General features: G+C 37.0%; 2 protein-coding genes across 4 annotated transcripts; one reads left to right on the forward strand and one right to left on the reverse strand.

The window, feature by feature from the left end:
* Positions 1 to 5,186: 5,186 nt before the first annotated feature.
* On the reverse strand, positions 5,187 to 13,298 carry cdk5r1a (cyclin dependent kinase 5, regulatory subunit 1a (p35)). Of its 3 annotated transcripts, none has more exons than XM_073857205.1 (4): positions 12,680 to 13,298; positions 7,797 to 11,994; positions 5,934 to 6,035; positions 5,187 to 5,431 (listed from the first exon to the last, which is right to left on the reverse strand). In XM_073857205.1, the coding sequence occupies exon 2, from the start codon at positions 11,947 to 11,949 to the stop codon at positions 11,026 to 11,028; it is 924 nt and encodes a 307-aa protein (XP_073713306.1). In that variant the 5' UTR covers positions 11,950 to 11,994; positions 12,680 to 13,298; the 3' UTR covers positions 5,187 to 5,431; positions 5,934 to 6,035; positions 7,797 to 11,025. The 3 variants fall into 3 exon arrangements, with proteins under 3 accessions (XP_073713306.1, XP_073713307.1, XP_055049318.1); XM_073857206.1 differs by having other exon boundaries at positions 5,187 to 5,434; XM_055193343.2 differs by having other exon boundaries at positions 5,187 to 6,035.
* Positions 13,299 to 15,037: 1,739 nt separating this feature from the next.
* Positions 15,038 to 22,848, forward strand: psmd11a (proteasome 26S subunit, non-ATPase 11a). The gene is made up of 13 exons (XM_055193348.2): positions 15,038 to 15,194; positions 16,274 to 16,375; positions 16,523 to 16,719; positions 18,161 to 18,218; positions 18,335 to 18,529; positions 18,665 to 18,809; positions 18,961 to 19,021; positions 19,421 to 19,483; positions 19,566 to 19,691; positions 21,521 to 21,556; positions 21,754 to 21,805; positions 21,942 to 22,084; positions 22,188 to 22,848. Exons 1-12 carry the CDS (start codon positions 15,107 to 15,109, stop codon positions 22,082 to 22,084), a joined length of 1,266 nt encoding a protein of 421 aa, XP_055049323.1. The 5' UTR covers positions 15,038 to 15,106; the 3' UTR covers positions 22,188 to 22,848.
* Positions 22,849 to 23,254: the final 406 nt, after the last annotated feature.

Genomic DNA, 23,254 nt, shown 5'->3' on the forward strand with positions numbered 1-23,254 from the left:
TAAACATTACTCACTTACCTTCATCCTTTTCTCACTTGATGAATGATCTATTGCTGTGGGAAATTTTAAGCAATAGGCAAAAAATTCAATAATATTGTGTAAAACGGTATTAGGGCACTTATACAAAACTTTTAACAATTTTATCAACCTAAGCTGTTCAACAGACACTTTTATATATACACACAGTGAAAAAATTGCCCAAAAAATGTTCCCTAGCTGTCATTCGGGCAGCACTCTTTTAAAAAGCACACCTCAGCACCTAAAGCGGTCATATAGTAATTGAGGTGCATATTGGTACCAAAAAGTGCCTAATATGACATCAAATGTACATCCTGGTACCAAATATATACATTGCCTGTACCTAATTTGTACATATTAGGACCATTTTAAAGGGTACTGCCTCAGTGCAAGATAGACCCCTTCACAGTTCATGTCACAGACGGTTCCCACTGCGCATGTCGGGGTCAGAAAAGTAATTACAGCAGATTGAGTTGCGCATTATGCGGTATCGTCAAAAATGCCTACTTGCGTCGTGGGCTTTGAAAATCGCGCCAGGTCTGTCGTTAACTTTTTCGTCATTCCTGCAGAATCTCAAAAAATACATCTGTGCCTGCAAGCAATTAAACGTGCAGACTGGGACAATGCAAATATCAAAGAGGCTTGTGTTTGTAGTGCTTACTTCATTTCAGGTAAGTCATCATTTTTCAGCCCTGTTAGATTAAACTAGAAAGCCTGGATGGTATGAACAGTTTGACCCCATGCTGCGCGTGTACCCGATAGTCATTCAATGTTTACAAACCTTAAAGGGGTCTATATTTTGACCATTTTTTCTGGCAGTACATCTTTAACAGTTTGAAGAGATAGAGTATCAGAATCTATGGTAATTAGAGGGGGAAAATGTTAGAAAAGATAAAATAAAAAGATAAAATAAAATTAAACTGTTTGTTTGATTGTTATATTTCACAATATGTTACTTATTGTAATATATAAGCACTATAGCATTAACCACAAACTTTATTGCAACAAATAAAGATTAAATAGAAGAGTTATGTTATATGTTCTGATATACAATACTCAGTGTAAGACACCACATTGTCATTGTACATCTACCTGTTTGTGTGAAAGGTCTCTTTAGGGATGACAACCATTTAATATATAGTTTGAGTGCCATCTGCTGGACGACATCTAGGCTGCAACTGGCTTCAAGGCTTCTTTCTCATTATTACAGGCAGTTATCAAATAGTTTATTTATATATCATTAAGTTGCACTTTAATACTAAAAGTCATGATAATGTTTTTTGTAATTATTATTGCCCCACTGTTTGTAGCAAGGCAGGTGAGTCTTGAGCTGCGGTGTGTCTTCTCTGACAGTTATTGCTCTTATAAGTATGTCTGGTGTGTGTCTCTTTGATGTAGATGCAGCTATCCTTATGTAGTAACAGGTGGATTTGTTTGGTAATTAAAGGATACAGATTTGTGCAAAGTAGTACAAAGAAAAAAAAAATCTTTATAAATCTGCTACAACAGCAATGATACATTTATGTGATGATATGTTAAAGGCGGAGTGCACAATGTTTAAAAGCCAACGTTGATATTTGAAATCACCTAAACAAACACGCCCCTACCCCAATAGAATCTGGACCTTCTTTTTCAAAGACCTGCCCCACACATACGCAACCCGGCAAGGATGTTGGTTAGTAGACACGCTCCTTACTGCTGACTGGCTATAAGTGTATTTTGGTAGTCGGCCCGTCTCCTTTTCCAAAGCGTTTTTCAAACATTGTGCACTCCGCCTTTAAAAATATAATAGCATGCATATTATACAGCAGTACGGGAATATAAATCCTCAACAGAAAATGAAAAATCTCATAATTTACTCACCCTTATTCTTCAGCTGAACACAAACTATGTTATGAAGTAATTATCCTGGCTCTTCCTAGCTTTGGTAAACAGTTTGAAGCTTTAAAATAATCATTAAAATAATTACTCCATTGGGTTAATGTCTTCTGAAATGTATATAACGATACGTTCGTGAGCCTATTTATTATTGGCTACGCTAAGATACACAAATCAGGGCAATGCGTTTAAATATGTCGGCCTGTTGAAAATGTTGAATCTTGTTGCTTTATGCAAGAGGCAATTTTTGAAGTTATCTACATGCTACCATATTTGAATGTACCAGATGTACATGGGTCATTCTACAAAAAAGGTGGAAATGCTTGTCCCTTGCTTTTGTAGACCCCTTAATCGTTTAATTTGACCTAATAATTCCATAATGATATATATTTAAGAAATATAGACTGTCCTTAAAATGATGAGAGAGTTTATTTATTTAATTTTCTTTTTTTTAAATGTCTGGTCCTGAAAATTTCCCTGTCCCTTTGATCATACATGGAAGTTGAAATGTGTACTTCTTATTTAAAACCATGTTTTTTATTAAACTAATCTAATTTACATTTACCTTTAACCCTGTATGAATTTACTACAACACTGAAATGGTAAAAAATACACTATTACTATGAATAATATCAAATAAATATTTGTCCCCCAAATTTATGTCATTGGTGTTACCCTATACAAAGCACTTTAATTTTGAAACAATGCATCAGCTCTTTGAAGTTTTTCTTGGGGCAAGAAGAAGTGCAGTGGAGGAAGGCAAAAGGTTTGTGACATGTCTTACCTTATTTGTCTAAAATATCATGATATATCTAAGAATTTTGAGATAAGATTTTTTGAATGTCATTAGTGTTACTCTTTTTTATAGCTGGGAGTGTTTAGATCTTTACATAAAAATACATTATACTGAATAAGTATGTGATTGTTACATCTCTGATAAAATAGCACATGGCTAATGGCAGCCATTTTGTTAAAATGTTAGTTTTTTTCTGTAAATTGTCCTTGGTGTCACCGTCATTGGTGTTACTTCTTTAATGAGTTCTTCCTAAGCACTATTTCATTAACTGACCAACACAAAAGCATAAAAACAAAACAAGATGGAAAAATGTTTAAGTTTATAAGTTTTATCATATTCATTATCTTTTATTATATTCTCATTTTGTCAGGTATTGAAGATACAACGTCATGGATTCTTTACTAAAAAGTATTAAAAACGTTAAACCTAGATTAAGCTCCCCGTTTTGCGGATTAATATATTTGACAAGTTAATTAATGCTATTAAAGAAGTTTTGGGTATGTTGAAATAAGTTTATTTAAGCAGATTTCCATCACCCGAATTCCATATTTTCTGTAGAATGACCCACATGTCCTTTTGAAGCCTCACAACACTGACCACCATTCAATGGTATTATAAAGCTAGGAAGAGCCAGGATATTTAATTGTGCTTAACTGATAAAATTAAGTAATATTAAGCTGGGTTTTTATTTTTACTGAAGTATACCTGTCACGTTTTACCTTAGAACACAAAGAGTAGTACGACGAGAGGATACAATTAAACACAAATCTTTAATGAGGATACAGCAAACACAGGGTAACATTAACGACAACCAACCAGGACTGAACTAAGGACAACGATGATTTATCGTCGTTTATTACGACTAAAATGGGCTGGTAAACTCATGAAATTACATTTCATTAGTGATGTCTCAACACCCTGCTGAAAAAAACAGCATACCAGCAAGACCAGCATATGTTGTGTTTTGGTGCTGGTTTGCCAGTGAACACCAGCTAAACCAGCATCAGCACCATGATGCTGTTTTTTTCAGCAGGGCAATTACTAAGCAAGTAAAATAAGCCGAATCACTGCTTGAAAAGTGTAAGTTCTTATTTAAAATAATATTTTCTATGAATACTTTTTTCTTTGTTAAGTCTTGTATCAAGATTCTAGTACAAGCCACCCCTGCTAAAAGCCTAAGCTGGTTGGCTGGTCTTTCAGCCTGATTAAAACTAGATAGCAGGCTGCTTTTAGAGGTTTTTGGCTGTCTGACATCCTCCGTGAGCAACATACTACTGTATGCTCAGGGGTGCTAAAAGGAAATGGCACAAAACTAGCAACCCTGCCGACCTCTGTCACTACCAGTCACTTCAGTCCTCTTAAACATCATTCTTTACCAGAAAGGTAAGTAACGCTCCCAACACTAAGCAGCTGTTCAAAACTTTCAACTCTCTGCTTTGTCCCCCTTCTCTTCCACCTACTTCCTTATTGTCGTCTGATGACTTTGCTAACTTTTTTACTAACAAAACATCTTCCATCAGCAACCAAATTTCCACACCACTAACCTCAGAATGCACTACGCTCTTTCTCTGTCTCACCCACCCACCCCACCACCTACCATCTTGACCCGATTCCCACGCATCTCTTACAGGCCATTCAGACACACTCGCACCGAAACTCACACATATCATCAACACCTTCTGCTAACCATCCATGTTTAGACAGGCCCTGGTCAAGCCACTGCTTAAAAAAGCCACATTCAACCCCTCTCTCACGGACAGTTATAGACTTGTCTCACTTCTTCCGTTCATTGCCAAAACACCTGAAAGAACAGTTTTCAATCAGGCATCTTCCTTTCTATCATTGAACAGCATACCTGATGATAAGCAGTCAAAATGCAACCACTCCACCGAAACAGCACTGCTGTCATTCACAGAAGCATTACGGCTAGCTAAGGGGGAATCAAAATCCTCTGTTCTGATTCTGCTAGACCTGTAGGCAGCCTTTGACACAGTCATCCTTCAGATCCTACTAGCCACCCTATCGTGGCTAGGTATCACAGCTACTCCTATCCAATGGTTAAAATCTTATCTCTCCAACAGATTCTTTAGGGTTTTGTGATGGTCAATGGGGTCCCTCAGGGATCAATGCTTGGTCCACTCCTTTTCTCCATCTACACACCATATTTAGGACCTATCATAGAAGCACATGGCTTCTCCTACCACTGTTATGCCGAAGACACCCAAATCTTTTTATCATTTCACCCAGACAATCCCACCATAGCAGCACGCATTACAGCCTCCTTAGAAGACATCTCAGCTTGGATGAAGAAACACCACCTACAGCTGAATCTAGTGAAGACGAAGCTGCTTGTATTTCCGGCACAACCCAAGATATAAAGCATGCCCTATCCATTCAACTGGGCAACACAACCCTTACTTCTTCCAAAACTGCCAGAAACCTCTGCGTAATCTTTGATGACCAACTGTCCTTCACTGCTTACATTGCTAAGAGACCATGATCATGTTGATTTTTATTATACAATATCAGGAAGATACGTCCATTCCTTTACGGAGCATGCTGCATAACTCCTGATCCAGGCTCTGGTTCTCTCTAGGCTGGACTACTGCAATGCTCCTGCTTGGCATTCCTGCATAGAGCATCAAACCACTCCAACTGATTCAGGACGCAGCAGCTCGGCTCATCTTCAAAGAGCCCAAAATGGCTCATGTAACGACACTTTTCATCTCTCTCCACTGGCTACTGATTGAATCGCGTGTGTCAGTTATAAGTGCTCACTTACAGAACTTTCACTGGCACTGCACCGCCATACTTTCACACTTTCCTGCATTTCTACACCTCATCCAGAACCTTACATTAAAGGCGTTCTAAGCGAATCTGTGCGACGTCACTTTTTGTTGATGTTTAAACTGTTTTCAAACAAACGGAGCGTAGCTAACTCCTCCCCTCCCTTCCGTGCTTTCACTAACGCGCCCAACCCTCACCCCCAAATCCTTCTTGACGTTTATTGGCTGGAACACTTTGTTATGTTTCGTGGTGCTAGGTTTGGCCACTGTGTTGTTATTGTCGTTTGTGGAGCCTGGGCTGTTTACAGAGATCGCGTTTTTTTACAGTTTGATCAGCGGTCAGGTAGCAAGCAGATAGTGAGGAGATGTTTGCTGTAACAAAAAATGTTTTATGGTCTAAAATGCGTGAATTCGCTTAGAGCACCTTTAAGCATAGGAGCGGCGCCTTGTCTTACCTTCTCAAAAGGGCAATAAATCACGATCCTGCTCATTCTCCTTCACTACTCCCTGCTGGTGGAATGATCATCCTTTAGGAGTCCGATCAGCCACATCTCTCGCTAAATTCAAAAAACAACTAAAAACTCATCTTTTTGAAAAATATTTGACAAATTGAAACTAACTGTATACACCACTTCTATCTTCTATCTTAAAAAAATAACTAACTCTTTTTCTCTCTCAACAGGTATTGTTTCAGAATTGTGAAAACGTGTAACTTGGTACAGTGTAAGCACTTCTTGTATTACTGCCTCCATATGACAAATCGTTTGATTGTTTTTTTATCTTTATAAGTCACTTTGGATAAAAGCGTCTGCTAAACGCCTAAATGTAAGTGTATATGTTAATATATAATTTTTTACAGTGCAGCTTCTTCTAGCTTAAACCAGCTAAGGCCAGCCAACCATCTTAGATGGTTTTAGCTGGTTTTCACAACAGAACTCATTACACCAGTGCTTCCTAAACTGGGTCATCGCGGTACTGCGGGGGGGTTTTGCTAGGCTAAATCAAAATATTAAAATAATGAAAATATTCTAATTGTTCTGAAATGTGATTTTCCCTCCCTATTACATAAACATAAAGCATATAAAAAATTCCATTATAGTGAGGTGAGATACATTGTTTGTAAATGGTTTGAGATTTTATTTGACTTTTAAATCATATTTATGGAATTCATTGCAATAGATTTATGAACTATTTGTGAACTATGTAGCTTCTGTTACACACTTTGCATTATAATTGTAAATAGTATGCAGAAAGTATGTGTTATGGATTTAAATAAATTTGTAAAGAATGTTTACGTCAACTTTCAACAGAATATAAAAATACTTCTCATAATTGTTTTAAATATTTCTTGTAGTTCTCATAATTCACATGAGATTCTTAAAAACTGGTTGATAAATGTTGATAATTTTGTGCAAAGAGACAATCTGGTTTATTAAAAAAAAAAATATATATATACAAATGGGGGCTGGGGTCGTGGAGCTTTTGCTATGTTTTGGGGAACCTTACCACTCTGAAGTTTGGGAACCCTTTTACAGCCCACGTGATCAAATAGCCTGCACGAGCATTTTGGCAAAAGAAGTGGTGTCATTCCCCATTGGTTCTAACGTGTTAGCAACTCAGAAAGTTTATTAAAACGGTTTCAAAATGTCTGGTAGTTGCGTTTGGTTGCACTAATATAATAATATACGTATATATGAAGAGTTTCTTTGCAAAACGAGATAACCATCGTTTTTTTAATTGTTAAGAAATCTTGTTTTTTGGTTGTGCATTCCAATTAATTTCAATTCAACTGCAGTTGGTTTGTTTTGATTTAAACCTTCATAACTTAAAAAAAAAACAGCTAAGTAACACCATAAAACAAAATAATAATGACATAACATAATAATAAACATGTTTTGACAAAAATGTTAAAAAATGGATTTATCTCGTTTTGCAACGAAACTCTTCATATGTTTCTGGCCACTTAATGCCACGTCATCATTGTGTATATAACTGCTAGACGGATAGGATACTGTAAAATGTATAAGTAGGCTAATATCTAGCTAAACTTTTGCAATGATATAACAGAAAAATCCAAGTATTTTTATAACATTTACCTACATTTAGGCATTTAGCAGACGCTTTTATCCAAAGCGTCTTATAAGGAAACAATCAAGCGATTTTTCATAGGGAGGCAACAAGAAGTGCTTATACCAAGTTACAAGTTTTCACTATTTCAAAACAATACCTGTTGAGAGAGAAAAGAGAGTTAGTTATTTTTTTTAGATAGAAGAGGCGTGTCTACAGTCATATCAATTTGTCAAGAATAGGCTACTTACAAACAACGCCCTTTTTCCGTGGCATATATTTTGAACATATACAAATATAATCAAGACTTTCCAGAAGATGATTATCTACAAGAACAAGCAATAAAGTTGTCCTCGGTAAATCTACACACACAAAAACACCCGTACTAAACCTCACTTATATAAAATCCAGTCTGAGGCAAGCCCACTTCTTTGCCTCATCTAACTTTATGATGTCATTCTCCAACAGATGGCAGTATACTGCATTGTGACGTGTGTGCTTATGTTGGGAGCTGCTATGAGCAACAGTAGTGTGGAATGGAGTTACGTAATACTGCAGTTGTCCCTCATTACTATTCAATAAAGTACACGTGCTTATGTTGTACGGTTTTCACATACAAACTACATATGAGGTTAAAATTCTTACACTAGAAAGATATCATTCTTTTGACTGGGCATGTAGGCCTAAGTGTTAAGAAATTGCAAGTTTCATTAAAAAGATGACAACAAATAACTATAAGAAAGAAAAACAATGTATTTGTTTGCAAATGCATTTTTTTATATAAAGTAGATAGAAGAGTTGACCAAAGTCATTGCTCACATTCACATTTACAAACTCACATTCATACACATCCATATACTATAACAGATTGCATCTTTAAATATATTTTTATGTACATCTCATTTTTGTTCCATTTTGCTCAACAAAGTTCACAAAACGTGAAACGTAAGGAAAAGAGAAAAATCTAATTCCAGTCTCTTGTTGCTATACAGTTTTTTTTTTTTTTTTTTTTTGAAGAATGTAACATCCACCACAACACTTGTATGAAACAAATTTCTTCAATAACCTATGATGAGAAGAACAGTTGTTTATGAGTTATTTATGTCTCTTATACTGTCATGGTCAGTTATCACTACATCCAGTATCTCATTTAAGCCACTTTTCATAGTAGTAAAGCATCAATGCATGTTCAACCGTTTGCCCAATGTAGAAGACTTCATTACATTTAGCTAACCAATGGTCTAGCTTATGGGTAAAACAAGATCTCTGCATTAATAGCACCATCAGTGTTTTATCAGATTATCTGAGGCTAGACATGAAATAAATGTAAATAAAAAAATCAAAAGCATGTAAATAACCATGTAAAATTGTAATACACATAATGAACAACCCTGTATTTAACATAATAAAATTATGAACTTAAAGTCTTAGTTTTGTCCCTCGTTGATCTTTATAATGTCACATGAACATGTGCATAAACGTTTGTAGTTTAGTTATATTCATATTGCTAAACATAGTGCATCAGGTCACTGGCGCTCTGCCATCAGAGTCTTTTGATCAGTTTTTGTATGCTACAATAAACTAATCAAAGTTTTATTACCTCCTGGTGGTAGATAAAATAGGCCAGTATGTCAGCATTTGCATATTGAAACACTGTAATTCTTTTTATAGAGGCTTATTCAAGCTCCTCTTTCCAAATAATGTCACCTGTGAGTTGTTCAAAGTCTCCCACCTTTGCCATTGTTGATCAGATCTATTGTTCCCATTGATTTAACACAGTGTGTTGATAATATGCTGAAAAAACACATCTGTTATTTATGGGACAGCATCAAATTTTAAAGATGATTACATTACTTTTTAACATTTCATCAGCAAACTCATCTTATGTTGAAGCTGGTTTGCAATGTGTCTCAATAAGTAAAATGAAGTAAAACTAAATCAATACAGAGAGTTCCATAAAATGCAAGAAGATAAATATTGAAAAGGGGAAAAATATTTAAAGCTCATTGGTTTAAACTGAGACTTAATTCTTCTGAGTGCTTTCAGTGTAAATAGATTGACCTAAAATTGTAAAAAAATCCTTTCTCTTAGTCACTAAGAATATTGATTTATGCTTTATTTTGCACATGTCTTTAAGAATTTCATGTGTGTGATATGTAATCTAGGGAACTCATGCTTTAATGTGCTGTATGCATAATTATGAAATAAATTTTTTCATTTTTATTTTTTTTACAAAATGTTTGTGACATTGTATGTCTACTGCTAACGTCTTTCCTTAATATCGCCTTTCTTTTGCTCCTTCAAAAATATCTCTTCCTAATGAGAAGGCTACAAAAGATTACTGTACTTTTGGCTGCTGTACTGGCAACTTTACAACTTTTATGTCTTTATGGCACATCAGTTTGGAGCACTTTCCAAAAGAACGTCATACAAAAAATGTGACCATCAAATCATAAACAAAGATGTTTAAAAAGTGGTCAAAGAAGCATGCATTAACACCCGTATAAGAACATACAGTACTTGCTTTTGAAAATACATAAAATATCTACCTTTGCATTACTTTGTTCTGATGTTTTGAAGATGACAATAAGTAGCATACGATGTCAGAGAAATGCTCTTTCTTGACGTTTGAGATTCTGTTCAGTTGAAGATCGTGCAGTCAGTTCATCATCACAATCATAAATGATTCGTCGTTTGTCTCTTTTAAACACAACGGTTCGACAGACCATCTCACTAAATGGTCTTGTGCCCGCAGCAGTTTAAGACCCAGACCTTCGTAAAGGCCACTAGGATATGCTAAACAAACAAAACATCTTGAAGTCACGATGCCATGCAACGGACACCCTGACCAATAAGGAGAGCAGCAGAAGTCCTCAGATAAAACTGTCAGATACTCACTAATATTTGTGGTTTTGGGTTGATGTTAATGCAGAAATGGTGGTACCAAGGGTCAAACTAGTGAAGAAGTGTTAAGCTGAGTCTTTGGTTTGCTTCATTTTTGACAATGTTGCAAGCTTGGCTCCATTGAATAAGTCCCATTTTCAAACTGCTCAGTGTGCTTAGAAAGCATTTTGCTGTTGCACAAATCTGGGCTTTCAAAAGATTTTATCTTTATTGTAAAACAGGAATGACTTTAACAGGACTGCTGCTCATGTTTTGTATGGATGAAATCACTTCAGGAAGGTCACGATTGCTGCACCGTTGGACTTCTCGATGATGATGGAAGTATCGCTATACCCAACAGCTGACCTTAGGAAGCCACACGAATGGTTAAAGAACACCTTTATGGTTGTGGTGGTGTCCTGGTCAGACCTTTAGAGTTTACAACAATGTCTGATCCAATGTCATTCATTGCTACAAATAAGCCTCAAAACTATGCTCTGAAGCGTCAGTTTATTACACTTTTTTATAATACTAATAACGACACAAAAACTTTTTTTAACTGTTTTTGTTTGTTTTCATTTACGCACAAAACCTCACTTATCGATCCAGGCCAATAAGCAGTCGGTTCTCTTCTTCCTTCTGACTCTCGTTCTTAAGGTCAGCGAAAACCTGGGTGAAGTAATGCGGGTCAGAGTTAAGCTGAAGCATTTTGCTACTCATGCGGTTAATAATAGCCAGGCTCCGATTCCAGAAGGCATCTTTGTCTGTCTCCACCAAAAAAGGCTTGAGCGGGTAGGAAATTTCGTTTCCCATGTAGGAATAGGACAGGTAGAGGCAAGTGAGCAGCTCGGCCTGCAACTCACGCTCGCTAGACACCTCCGCTGAAATGACCTCACGGCAGAGCATGTACAGGAAGACCACGTTAGCCGGGGTAATAAAGCCCTGGTCCTGCCAACCCTGCAAAAGAAGTGACCGGTCCACACTGCGCAACCAGAGTACGGGGTCAGCAGGCGAGAGGCGCTTCAGGCGGTAACAGCGTCGGCACAGGAACTCACCCAGGCTCCTTAGCAGCTCGCTGGTGGAAGCCTGCACAATCACTCTTTTTGGTGTGCCCGCATTGGCGGCTTGTCCCACAGATCCAGTGATTGAGGTCCTTTTGGCAGTAGAGGCCACATTGGCGGTGGTCTTAGATGTGGGTATGGAACTCACAGCTGGTTCCTGGATGAAGCTGGAAAGATTGGCACATGACTGGGACTTCTTCAGGTTTTGGGTGTTGAGGGTCCCCACGCTTTCTTCGTCTTGACTGTCACCAGAGGCCAGCTTCTTAGAGCCTTTTCTCTTGGCCGAAGCCGCCACGATGCGCTTCCATGGCAGGACATTAATGATGGACTGTCGTTTCAAGTTCTTGTCCTTGGCATTTTTGCTGTTCTGCACAGCTGTATAATGTGCCAGAGGGGGTGGTATTTCATCAAACAGGCCAGCCTTACGGTAGCTTGGGGAGACTGACAGTACAGTTCCCATGATGACTTTATTATTATGAGATATCTGTAGATATGAAATCTATTCCTTGAAAGAGAAAAATAGAAATATTTGGTTAAAAAAAAGGTTAACGTAGGAAATTGGTTTCCTCAGACCACCCTCACCATTTTAACACAGCATGCACGCGTCCTCTGATGAACATGCGCAAAGAATATGCACAAAACTGTGTTTTACTAACACTCTTTTCTTCTCTTAGAAAAGAAGCCTGCTACATATATGTTTTTTGTCGCACATAAAGATATTTTCAAACATAACGATATAATAAAATGAACAGTGTGAGATTTAGTAGCCGAATATGCGAAAGCATCCATCTTAGCTTCAAAATGGATGTCGAGGATGTAAACACGTTCATTGCTTTTTGATATTCATTTTTTGTGAAAAAAAATATTTTTCAGTGTAAAAATAATAAATTGTTAAATGTAATCAGTTCATGCCTCTCATAAATTCACAAATTTCTCTACGAATACTTGGCTTAAAACGAGTTACAGGGAAATCATCGGTAGGCTACGTTTTAGTCAAAATGAGCTGTTGCAAATAAAGACATCACCGTTATTTCCCCATAACATCTGGCTCACGTGTGTTGTTTCACATATGGAAACGTAATACAATAAAGTTTTTGATATTGTAGGCTATAGCTAGATACATTTATATTTGAAATTTGATTTTAAACAAATGCATTGTGGGCCATTCATATAAAATGTTGATTACTTACCAATCAAATCTTCGTTGGTTCCGTTGTTAATATATCTATGTATGTATGTATAAGAAATGTTTCTAAATATAAAAATAGGCTATCCGTCGAGTAATCCGTCGATATCTCGCTTTTTATCCCGGTGTCGCGCCGTAAAGGCAACGTGCTTGTCGTTGTCCAAGGTGCTGAAAATGGAGCGTCAGTGATGAAATAACGCTTTTACGTAAAAGCAGCGTTGCAGTCAGTGGGTGTTCAGGATTATCTGGTTGCTAAGGTTATTTACCAAATGCAAACCTTCGCACGTTCTCCTCGATGCATGGTCGTTCTTTCTTTCCACCTCGAGCTTCAGCATCACAATAAATTTGTCTGTGACGGCGGAAGACTAAAACGCTAGGCTAGAATAAAACTCGAAAAGCTCAGACGGTAAATAAAAAAGAAACGTCTATATTAACATTTACAAAATAGATGACTATTTAAGTCTAGAGAAAAATTGCGTTCAATGTTTTTTGCAGTGTTTTCTATCGCTTCTACACTGATGCTGAATCTGCTAACGCTGGCAGCTGGGTGGGAACTTGGCAATGGCTAAGCACACACTATCTCGTTATCTGTCCGTGGTGCCATCCGTCAAGTGTGCTTTGAAATACCAGTACTCGCATCAGCATCTGTTATAGCTTCAGAAAAAGGAAATATTTAAACTTGTCATTACATGCCAGACATTGCCTATATAAATCTTCAATCAAGATTCACACATTATCAAGAAAGATTAACTTCAATCTTAATGTGTAGGCTAGTAATGTCGTCGAGACGCATGGGTTCAATGACATGAATGGGGAACCCAACCCCCCTTTGATCTCTTTCACAAGCACACACCCACTCACACATGATCCATATACGATTCTTATCCAATCATCATAGTAAGGCATGCAGTTTTCCTTAAAGAATGGTGTAGTGAGTCATTTGCACCCATTTAATGTTTTAGTAATAAGTTTATCTCGTTATCAAGCCATTGATTAAAGGCAAGCACATCAGATAGATAGATTGATAGACTAGCTATTTCTCAGACAATTGCCACTAAAATCATTACAGAATTTTTGTATGTAGTGTTTTAGGCCGTATTGTTCTATAGCGGCTTCACCTGCCAAATAACACCAAAAGAACTCAAAACATTACTAGTAGAGACCCACAGGGACTTTTACAGTTTCTAATAAAACCAATGCATTACTATTTAAAACAAAACTTTAAAATCCTTTTAACTGTCACTGTCGCACAGGTGGTATGTGTTTGGCATTACATATTTAAAAAAATAATTTCTTGGTCTTAACCAGCACTAATCTTGACAAAATATGTGTCGCTGGAAAGCTCTCAGATTGTAGTTTTTATTTCATCACCATTTAGCAAAAATAATGATATAGTATGAGTAATTTTCTAAAATATCACTGGCCAACAGGTGGGTCCAAGATGTTTTACATTTTTATTATTAAATATCCTATAAACATGAAATAATCTTGACAAACTATATATTGTTGGAAAGCTCTAAGAATGTAGTTTTAATGTTTCAAGGCCATTTGATGATAGAAATCAAGTATTGTCAGTGATTTTGTTAAATGTCACTCACCACATAATTGTTTTATATTCATAATTGTAATATCCAATTATAAATCTTCAAAAATCTTGACAACCCATATATCATTGAAAAGCTCTATGAATGTAGTTTTCATATTTCAAAGCCATTTGATCATAAAAATCGATCCCCGTAGGAATACATATGATTATTACATATTTAATTGCAATATCCTATCATAAATCTTCAAAAATCTTGACATCTATATATCATTGGAAAGTTCTAGGTTTCATAATTAAAAAAATAATGATGCAGTGACAGTAATTTATTAAATTGTGACAAGATTATACAGCTAAACGTTGACACCTAGTGGCATTTGTTGGTAAAACCACTAAAAGTGTGACAAAAACCTAATTATTTGTGATTTTAACTTGAAATTTGGATCAAAACTAGTTGAGACCTATGATATTATTTTTGTAGCATTTTGTAGCCTCTCAATTTTTATGGGTTTTAAATATAAAATATATACTTTTTTTATATATATTTTTTAAATAAACTTAAACTGCTATAACTACTTTTTAATTTAACAACTCCAGACATTTCAGTAGAAAACTGTAAATTGTCTTCTTTAAAAAGATACCAAGATTTTGCTTCTGGATCAAAGAATGACAGAGTAAATTAATTTGATTTTATTTTACTTTATCATTTGTGGCTTAAACGTCTTCAAAATCCCATTATCTTTTTTTTGTTGGGAAAATCCTCCTCATGGAGTGAGTCATTCTGCCTGCTGGGCTCATTGAACTCAGTCTCCCGGCATGCCTCAGTGGCGCTTCCGGTGGCGTATTCAATGATTGTTATGTGCACCAGGCAATTGGTGAATTGGTAAGATGGCGGCTGCGGCGGTGGAGTTTCAGAGAGCACAGTCGCTGCTCAGTACGGATCGGAACGCGTCCATTGATATTTTACATGCTATCGGTAAGCGTGTCCTGCTCCGCTTGCTTTCATGCCGCTTTTGTGCTTTTAGATGATATAGCTTGGGTTTGAACCTCTGGATCACATTCTTCATTGTGATTTCAGATCAGCAGCTAAACGTGTTAGCCGGTGTCATGCTGCTGACTCACTGTGACAGGCGTGAGAAAGCATTTAGCTAGATAAACGTGTAACACTCTTGTTAACTGTCAACTTTACATATGAGTTTCTGTGTCTTTTATCGGCCTTAAATATAGTTTTTTGCTGGTATCAGCTTGTGATTTACGATAAAGCAAATTACAATAAACTGCCACTCATGAAAACAGTTAGCCAATCAGCTAGCTTCAGTTTCAATGAGTGAGCTTCTCTGTTCAAGTAAATAAAGACTAAACGTGTCTTAAAAAACAGGGAAAAATAAACAAATGGTTTCTCTAAGTGAATAATTTCGGTGTGTATATATTTGTCTTTGTTAGTATTAAACAAATTAGGACAATTATAGTTATCTGACGTATTTCTAAATGACGTTTGTAGTAACTAGCAAAAGTTTAAATGACAACTACTAGCTATCGATGAACTACCAAAATATTAAAGTAAAAGAAGCTTTTATATGTAAATATTTTCTTTTCTGAGATTTTTTTTCTAACATATAGATTTGAATTGCCATACTGTGTAAAGACAACAAATGTTGAGAAAAGTGGTGTGAGAAATGCAATTACGAACAAATTTAGGCAGATAGGAGTCATTAAACATGACTGACTGGTTATGTATAATAATGAAGCTTCCTCAATGTAATTTGTAATTTTTTTAATGCAGTAAAATGACAATGTCAGGAAGTTTTGGTTTACAGGTAGTTTGATATGTGTGCATTTGTGTATGGGTAATTTAATGCCCCAGCAAGCCATTTTTTGATTGTCAGACTATTTTTATTTATTCATTTACTTTTACTTTACATTTCATTTGAGATAAGGGTCATCTTTAGGGATTTTTTTCTGTTTTTTTCCATCTTTCCAATTTCAAAGTAGTGCTTTTGGTCTGTTATTCATGTTTAATAATCAAATTTGCCATTTTTTTGTCTACCTCCACAGTCAAGCGAGATGTCCAGGACGATGATGAAGAAGCTGTGCGTGTCAAAGAACAGAGCATCTTGGAGCTGGGCGGACTGCTGGCCAAGACTGGACAAGCTGCTGGTAAAGATCTTTAACTATTTAGACATGGCCTGCATGTGTCCCTGGATCTGCATACCATAGTGTGTCAATTAAACATTTGTCTGAAGGTCACTGTCGAGTTGTGAGTTAAGTTAATAGCTATTCCTCCTGTATTCCACATTCACACAGAATTGGGAGGTCTGCTGAAGTATGTCCGGCCATTCCTTAACTCCATCAGCAAAGCAAAAGCGGCACGGCTGGTGCGATCCCTGCTTGATCTCTTCTTGGACATGGAGGCAGCTACTGGTCAAGAGGTGGAATTATGTTTGGAGTGCATTGAATGGGCCAAATCAGAAAAGAGGACGTTTCTAAGACAGGCCCTGGAGGTGAGGAACTAGTATTATTATGGCGCTTTTCCATTGCATAGTACCCCACGGTTTAGTTTAGTTTGGGTCGGGTCAGCTCACCTCACTTTGGTATTGTTAGCTTTTCCATCGAGTTTAGTATCACTTTGCAGTGGGAGGGATTATAGGCGTGTCGTTATATTTGCGCTGCTTACAGCTGTGACATCGTACAAGTGAGAGCGTCGTTGTATATTCCCATACATTTATTTATTTCTCAGTCCGCCACAAAATGAAAATTGGCCACCACAAATAGATGTTTGCACATCGCGTTTATCACTACCTCTGTCTCACATTACAGTTTCTGTTCAAACACCCGCGGCGTCAGCCGACGGTGCTCCGCTGAGCCTCATTGAAGTTGCATTTAAGCATATATAATGCTGACGTGCTCATCGTTTGTTCCGCCACAAACTGCAAGTCTGGAAAAAACTGTTATGGTGTCACTGATTCTCAACCTGTGGATGTTTTTCATCGCTAAATGGGAGTTTGGGAACTTATAGCAGAGCAGATGACAACATGTTTGCTCGAGACAGCGCAAGCTAGCACTGAGGTAAAGCTAATCTTTTACATTATAGCGATGACGTGACGATTCTCTCAGACCAATCAGTGATCTACAGTGGTTTCGCGTCATGTTTGGTATCACCTCGGCTCGCTTGTAACCCCAACCGAGGTGTTACGAAAAAAAGTATTGGGTACTACGTACTGCACCCAGTGGAAAAGCTCCCAAAAGTAAGCTGACCCAAACTAAACCAAACCGTGGGATACTATGCAATGGAAAAGCGGCATTATATATTAGCAGCTAGGCCTGTCCGATATTGAAGGAAACTGCGAAAGCATGCTAAATATTGCAATACAATATTTATTTTACTGAAATAAATTTAAAATGTATGTTGAAAATGTATATGACCAACATATGTTTAATATTTTCTGAAAAAGAAAGCATCACAATAACTAATGAAAGTAAACAGTAACATGTTTTACGGTTGTATAAAACAAATCAGACATTTTTCCAAAGTAAACAAACAAAAAATGAATAATGTCACCGCTATTATGCACATTTGCACACTCACAAATATCGCACCTTGCATTCGCATGCCAGATCAATCCGAATCGATCTAAAACTTTGACCATACATTACTTGTTACGTTATTTTAATGAAATTGCTCATTTGCTATATGCACAAATACTGTGTTGAAATGAATGGGAACAATGCTTGGCTGAAACACATTCTTGCAATATCCTAGAATTACAGTTGCCAGTTTTGCATGAGCGAGCACCACTTATTTATGGTAATAATTTTTTTATGAGGAAAACAGCCAGAGCGAGGTTAATTTATTTACTCTTAAGTACACTTATTCATAATTGATTCAGATTGGTATTGATGAAATGCTCGTGATTTCTCATTAGTGTCACTCAAATCTTTTAGGCCCGTCTGGTCTCCCTCTATTTTGACACCAAGCGTTTCCAAGAGGCTCTACAGCTTGGTGAGTCTATAATAAAAAATGTTTGTTTTGTTGACACTTATTTTTATGTTAAGCTTGGAAGACTTATTTACTTTTTGTGACTTCCTTCATCTGTCATCATTTTTTCTGTTTCTCAGGCTCTCAGCTCCTACAAGAGCTGAAGAAGATGGACGACAAAGCTCTGCTGGTGGAGCTGCAGCTGCTGGAGAGCAAGACGTATCACGCATTAAGCAACTTGCCCAAGGCCAGAGCAGCGCTCACCTCTGCCAGGACGACGGCAAACGCCATCTACTGCCCTCCCAAGCTGCAGGCTGCTCTAGACATGCAGTCAGGTGCGTTTCCATAACTCTTTACTAGATTCAATATTTCCATGATGGACCTGCAGTATGGTAGCCAATTAAAGATGTTTTATGGCTTAATGAAAGGACAAATAGGATTTTAGCCTGTCTCTCTGGTTTCTCTTGCAGGCATTATTCACGCTGCTGAGGAGAAGGACTGGAAGACAGCGTATTCGTACTTCTATGAGGCCTTCGAGGGCTATGACTCTATTGACAGTCCTCGTGCCATCACCGCACTTAAGTACATGCTCCTCTGCAAGATCATGCTTAACTCGTGAGTACTGGCTGATCTTTATTCTTATCTTGTTTATCTTTATCAAAGAGTAGGCAGTTTGAAGAGTTATTATTTATTTCCAATGGTTTGATATAGTGAGCTGAAAAGGCAGAGGTAATGTTCAGTAACACCTGTGTTTTTGTCATTGCAGGCCAGAGGATGTGCAGGGCCTAATCAGTGGCAAACTCGCCCTCAGATATGCCGGCAGACAGGTAGATGTCTGAGCTCAAGTGTGGTTCATTCAGCATCATGGTGTGGTTTTTGATTAACTTAACAGGAATGCAGATCGTCTTCACTCTCCTCACTCATTTGCCAGGGAGTGTTATGCCAATATAATAACAGTAAAGTGAAATTGATGCTGACATGACTTTACATGTACCTGGATCAGATAGTTAAGACAATAAATGTGATTAAGTTGGAGCCTATTAGATGTCAAAGTCTGATCTGTTATTGTTTTATTTCCCCAAAACCTTTGTAGTCATATATGTAATAAACCATAATGTTACTTTTGCTTATTTAGTTTATTTTATTGTATTGAGTAGCTAAAGTTGATGGTTTTAGTGTAATCCCACCTGGTAGATGGATTAACTCGCCCTGTGTCTTTCCTATAGACAGATGCACTTAAATGTGTGGCTCAGGCCAGCAAGAACAGGTCACTGGCAGATTTGGAGAAGGTTGGTCATATGCCCCGGCTAAAAAATATCAACACATCACCTGTTTTCACATTAACAATAATGCTTTTTCTTTGTTATTCAGGCTTTAACAGAATATAAAGCTGAGCTGCGGGATGACCCCATCATCAGTACCCACTTGGCCAAACTTTATGACAATCTATTGGAACAAAACCTTATCAGGGTCATTGAGCCCTTTTCCAGAGTGCAGGTAATGTCCTGTTTGAGCTCTTACATTTAATTTGCAAACCTTAATGGGCATTTATGCCTAAAGTCAGGGACAGACCTAACAGAGCAACGAATCATTGGTGCTACACAACACATTTAATGATTGATTAGTCACGACTGGAGATTCTGCATTATCAGGGTTCTTACGGGTTAGGAAAAGTATGGACTTTGATTTGAGTAATTTCCAGGTCTGGAAAAGTATGGAAAAAACAATTCCGAGAATGGAAAAATATTTACCTTTCCAGCCTATTGTCCCCATTTCAACCGTTTTTTATGGTGTTTGGATCAGTGTGCCATCACTACCAAAAGATAGTTTTTACACTTGATCTGCTGGAGGTCTGCAGTGATTGGTTGTTACGTTGTTAGGTGGCAGTTGCCATCGCAGCGCCCCTACCTCAAACTGCTTGACTAAAAAAACACCTGAAACGTTGTCCTTGATTTTTACATTTGAGTGTGGACTTCACGGCAAACAAAATGGGAAAATGCAAGTTTTCTGAGGGCTGGCTTGCCAATCCTAAATATAAAGCGTGGTTAGCAAATTTGAGGATAAAAAAATAAGTCAGTGGTGGAGTTCTTAAAGGAATAGTACACCCAAAATGAAAATCTGTCCTTTATTCACCCCCATGACTTTCAAAACCATAAGACTTTATTATATTAACACAAATTATTATTATTATTATTATTATTTTAATCTGATAGATTTCATTCCCTTTATTAAAGGACTAGTTCACCCAAAAATGAAAATGTCCTTATTAATTACTCACTTCAATGCCATCCAAGATATTTTGATGGCACTGGGGTGAGTAAATGATTAGGACATCCTCATTTTGAGGTGAACTAATCCTTTAAATATCTTCATTTGTGTTTCCAAGGTTAACAAAAGTCTTATTAGTTTAGAATGACATGAGGGTAAATAAATGATGATAGAAATTTCATTTTTGGGTAAATTAATAACCCTTTAAAAAAATTGTGACCTGATTAAGCATTTTGTTCGTTAAGGTCACTTGTACGAGCAACAGTAGCTACAATTTTCAAATTTACTAATTTAACATGATAGCCTACATAGAGGTTTTGTCTCTGTGTGTAACATACTCTCTCTCTCCCACCTCACTTCCTGTCTAGCTACTTTCCTATCCTAATAAAAGGCAAAAACACCAATACTAAATGTTTAGAACGTAACATACTTGTTAACAGTTGAATTTTAAAACAATTTATCAGAACGAGGTAAATATGGTTGGAATAATCGGTAGGGAAGTCTGGAAAAGTATGGAATTTTGAAATTAAAATTGTGTAGGAACCCTGAATGCATTTTCTTGTTTTACTTTTCATGCATGCATAATAAAGGTTTAATAAATTGATATTGAAATCTATCAATAGTAATTTAGTATTTGCCCATTATTAAAAAAATACTATTCGTATTTAGTTAAATAATGCAGTGAGTGTGTAAGTCATGATCAACCAAAGTTAAACTGAGATCAGAATAAAAAGTCTAAAATCATTTTAATACAAATGAACAACACTAATACACAAAGTCAAAGTGCCTCAGTAAACTCGATCAATTGGCTACATTTAAAACACTTTTAAAAACCTTTATGAGGACAATGAGCGTAATTGTTAACAGACCAGAGAGCCAAATTCACCCGAGTATTTAGATATGCTTGTTTTTCCTCAACAAATATAAGAATGGGCACTACTGTAAAAGCCTAAGCATGATCCATCTTAATGACCAAATAACACTAATAATCATTACAAAAAGTGTGTCCCTACCTTTAGGTGCAAGATATTCACAAACATGTTTTTTTATACCAACAGATAGAGCACATCTCACAGCTGATTAAACTGTCAAAGGTAAGACTTTTTTTGCACTTGGCCCTGTGACAGACAGATTTTTGTCTAATTAGACTATCCAGCTGTTACACAAATATAATATAATTTCCCACGAGTCCTTTAACTGCAAAGTGTATCTGTAATTTGTTGCCTGATGTTTTAAGTATTCTTTCCCAAATATCCCTTAAATATATATTGCTTTTCTGTTCTCACCGAAGGGAGATGTTGAAAGGAAGCTGTCACAGATGATTTTAGACCAGAAATTCCACGGTATGATAAACAACCTATTGTAAACTTTGTCATTGAATGCATTCACTAACTCTACTGCAAGCATTTTTATGTTGTCCCTCAAAATATGTTTTGGCTTGATGCATGATGATGCTTATGAAATGTACTCCAACTGCAGGAATCCTTGACCAAGGAGAGGGTGTCCTGATTGTATTTGATGAGCCGCCAGTAGACAAAACATATGAAACCGCCCTTGAAACAATTCAGAACATGAGCAAAGTTGTGGACTCGCTCTATAACAAAGCCAAGAAACTGACATAAGCAAGTCTATTTTATTATACATGAAATGACCTTAGAATAAACCTTTAAATGCTAAAGTGTGGTCCTTGCATTCCCTATTCATTTATGCATACTGTTTTTGCAGGTTGAGCAATGGACCCGGCAGCTGAGAGCATGGCCAGCATTGGGGACTCTGGGGAAATGGGAGTCAACGAAGGTCTAACACCCCAAAAACTAGGAGCAAGACTGGGTCCTGCTGTCCTCTCTGGCTTTCACTTGGACATTTTGTGCCACCTTCCTCAATGGCAAACTACTACTATTACTATGGGATCCCATTTATTATATATATTTTTTGCTGGTAATGCATTCCTTTGTATCTTGGCTGTGCCTAATGGGCCATCAGGGAATCTTCAAAAAATAAAAACTCCCCTGCATTATAACTGTTTGAAATGTATATAAATAGATGTTGAGAATGATCCAGATCCCTTGCCAATCCAGGGACCAACGTGTTAAGCTGTCGACAAATTCCCTGCATTATCGATCGAACGGTTTAAAGCCCACTCCCCCAAGAAAGCCCCGGCCTACCTCTCACTGCAAGACAGCATACTTGGACTTTATGTCAGGTGAAAAAATTCTGATAATATGCTGTCTTTAAGACAGGGAAATGAGTGGTTTTCATTCCCTGGCCCTTGCATTCCTACCCTTCCTCTTTGTACATAACATTGCCAAGCGCCTCTATCTGGCCTGTCATGCTGTTGACCTTTTTATAAAGCAAAAAAAACAATAAAGTTACCAAGTGAATATGACTGATTAAGTCTTTCTGTACAACATCAGGTCTCCGAGAACATCTGGTTATCTGATTGCTTCGTTTAACACAATAATGGGTGTGTTTTTCTTTATTTTAAAAACAATGCTGTTTTTTTTTTAAACAAATGCTAATGTGTTATACTATCCAAGCTCATTGTTCACATCTGTAGTGTCTTTCCTTTTAAAATGTCATTTTCAGAGACCAGAACATTCGAGATGAATGTCCCCGATGGTGAACAGTAATTTATCTCACTTTTATTTTTCTGTAACAACAAAACATTAATCATATGTAAGACGTCAGTATGTAAGAATCAACCACTGTACTTCTTTGGAGTTGATATAGGATGGGTTAAGTTTGTTGAGCGTGCTGAGTTTCCCATTGAACTGCTGGTTTATCTGCATTAT

This window comes from Misgurnus anguillicaudatus, chromosome 19, assembly GCF_027580225.2.
Source record: "Misgurnus anguillicaudatus chromosome 19, ASM2758022v2, whole genome shotgun sequence".
Classification (NCBI taxonomy): Eukaryota; Metazoa; Chordata; class Actinopteri; order Cypriniformes; family Cobitidae; genus Misgurnus; species Misgurnus anguillicaudatus.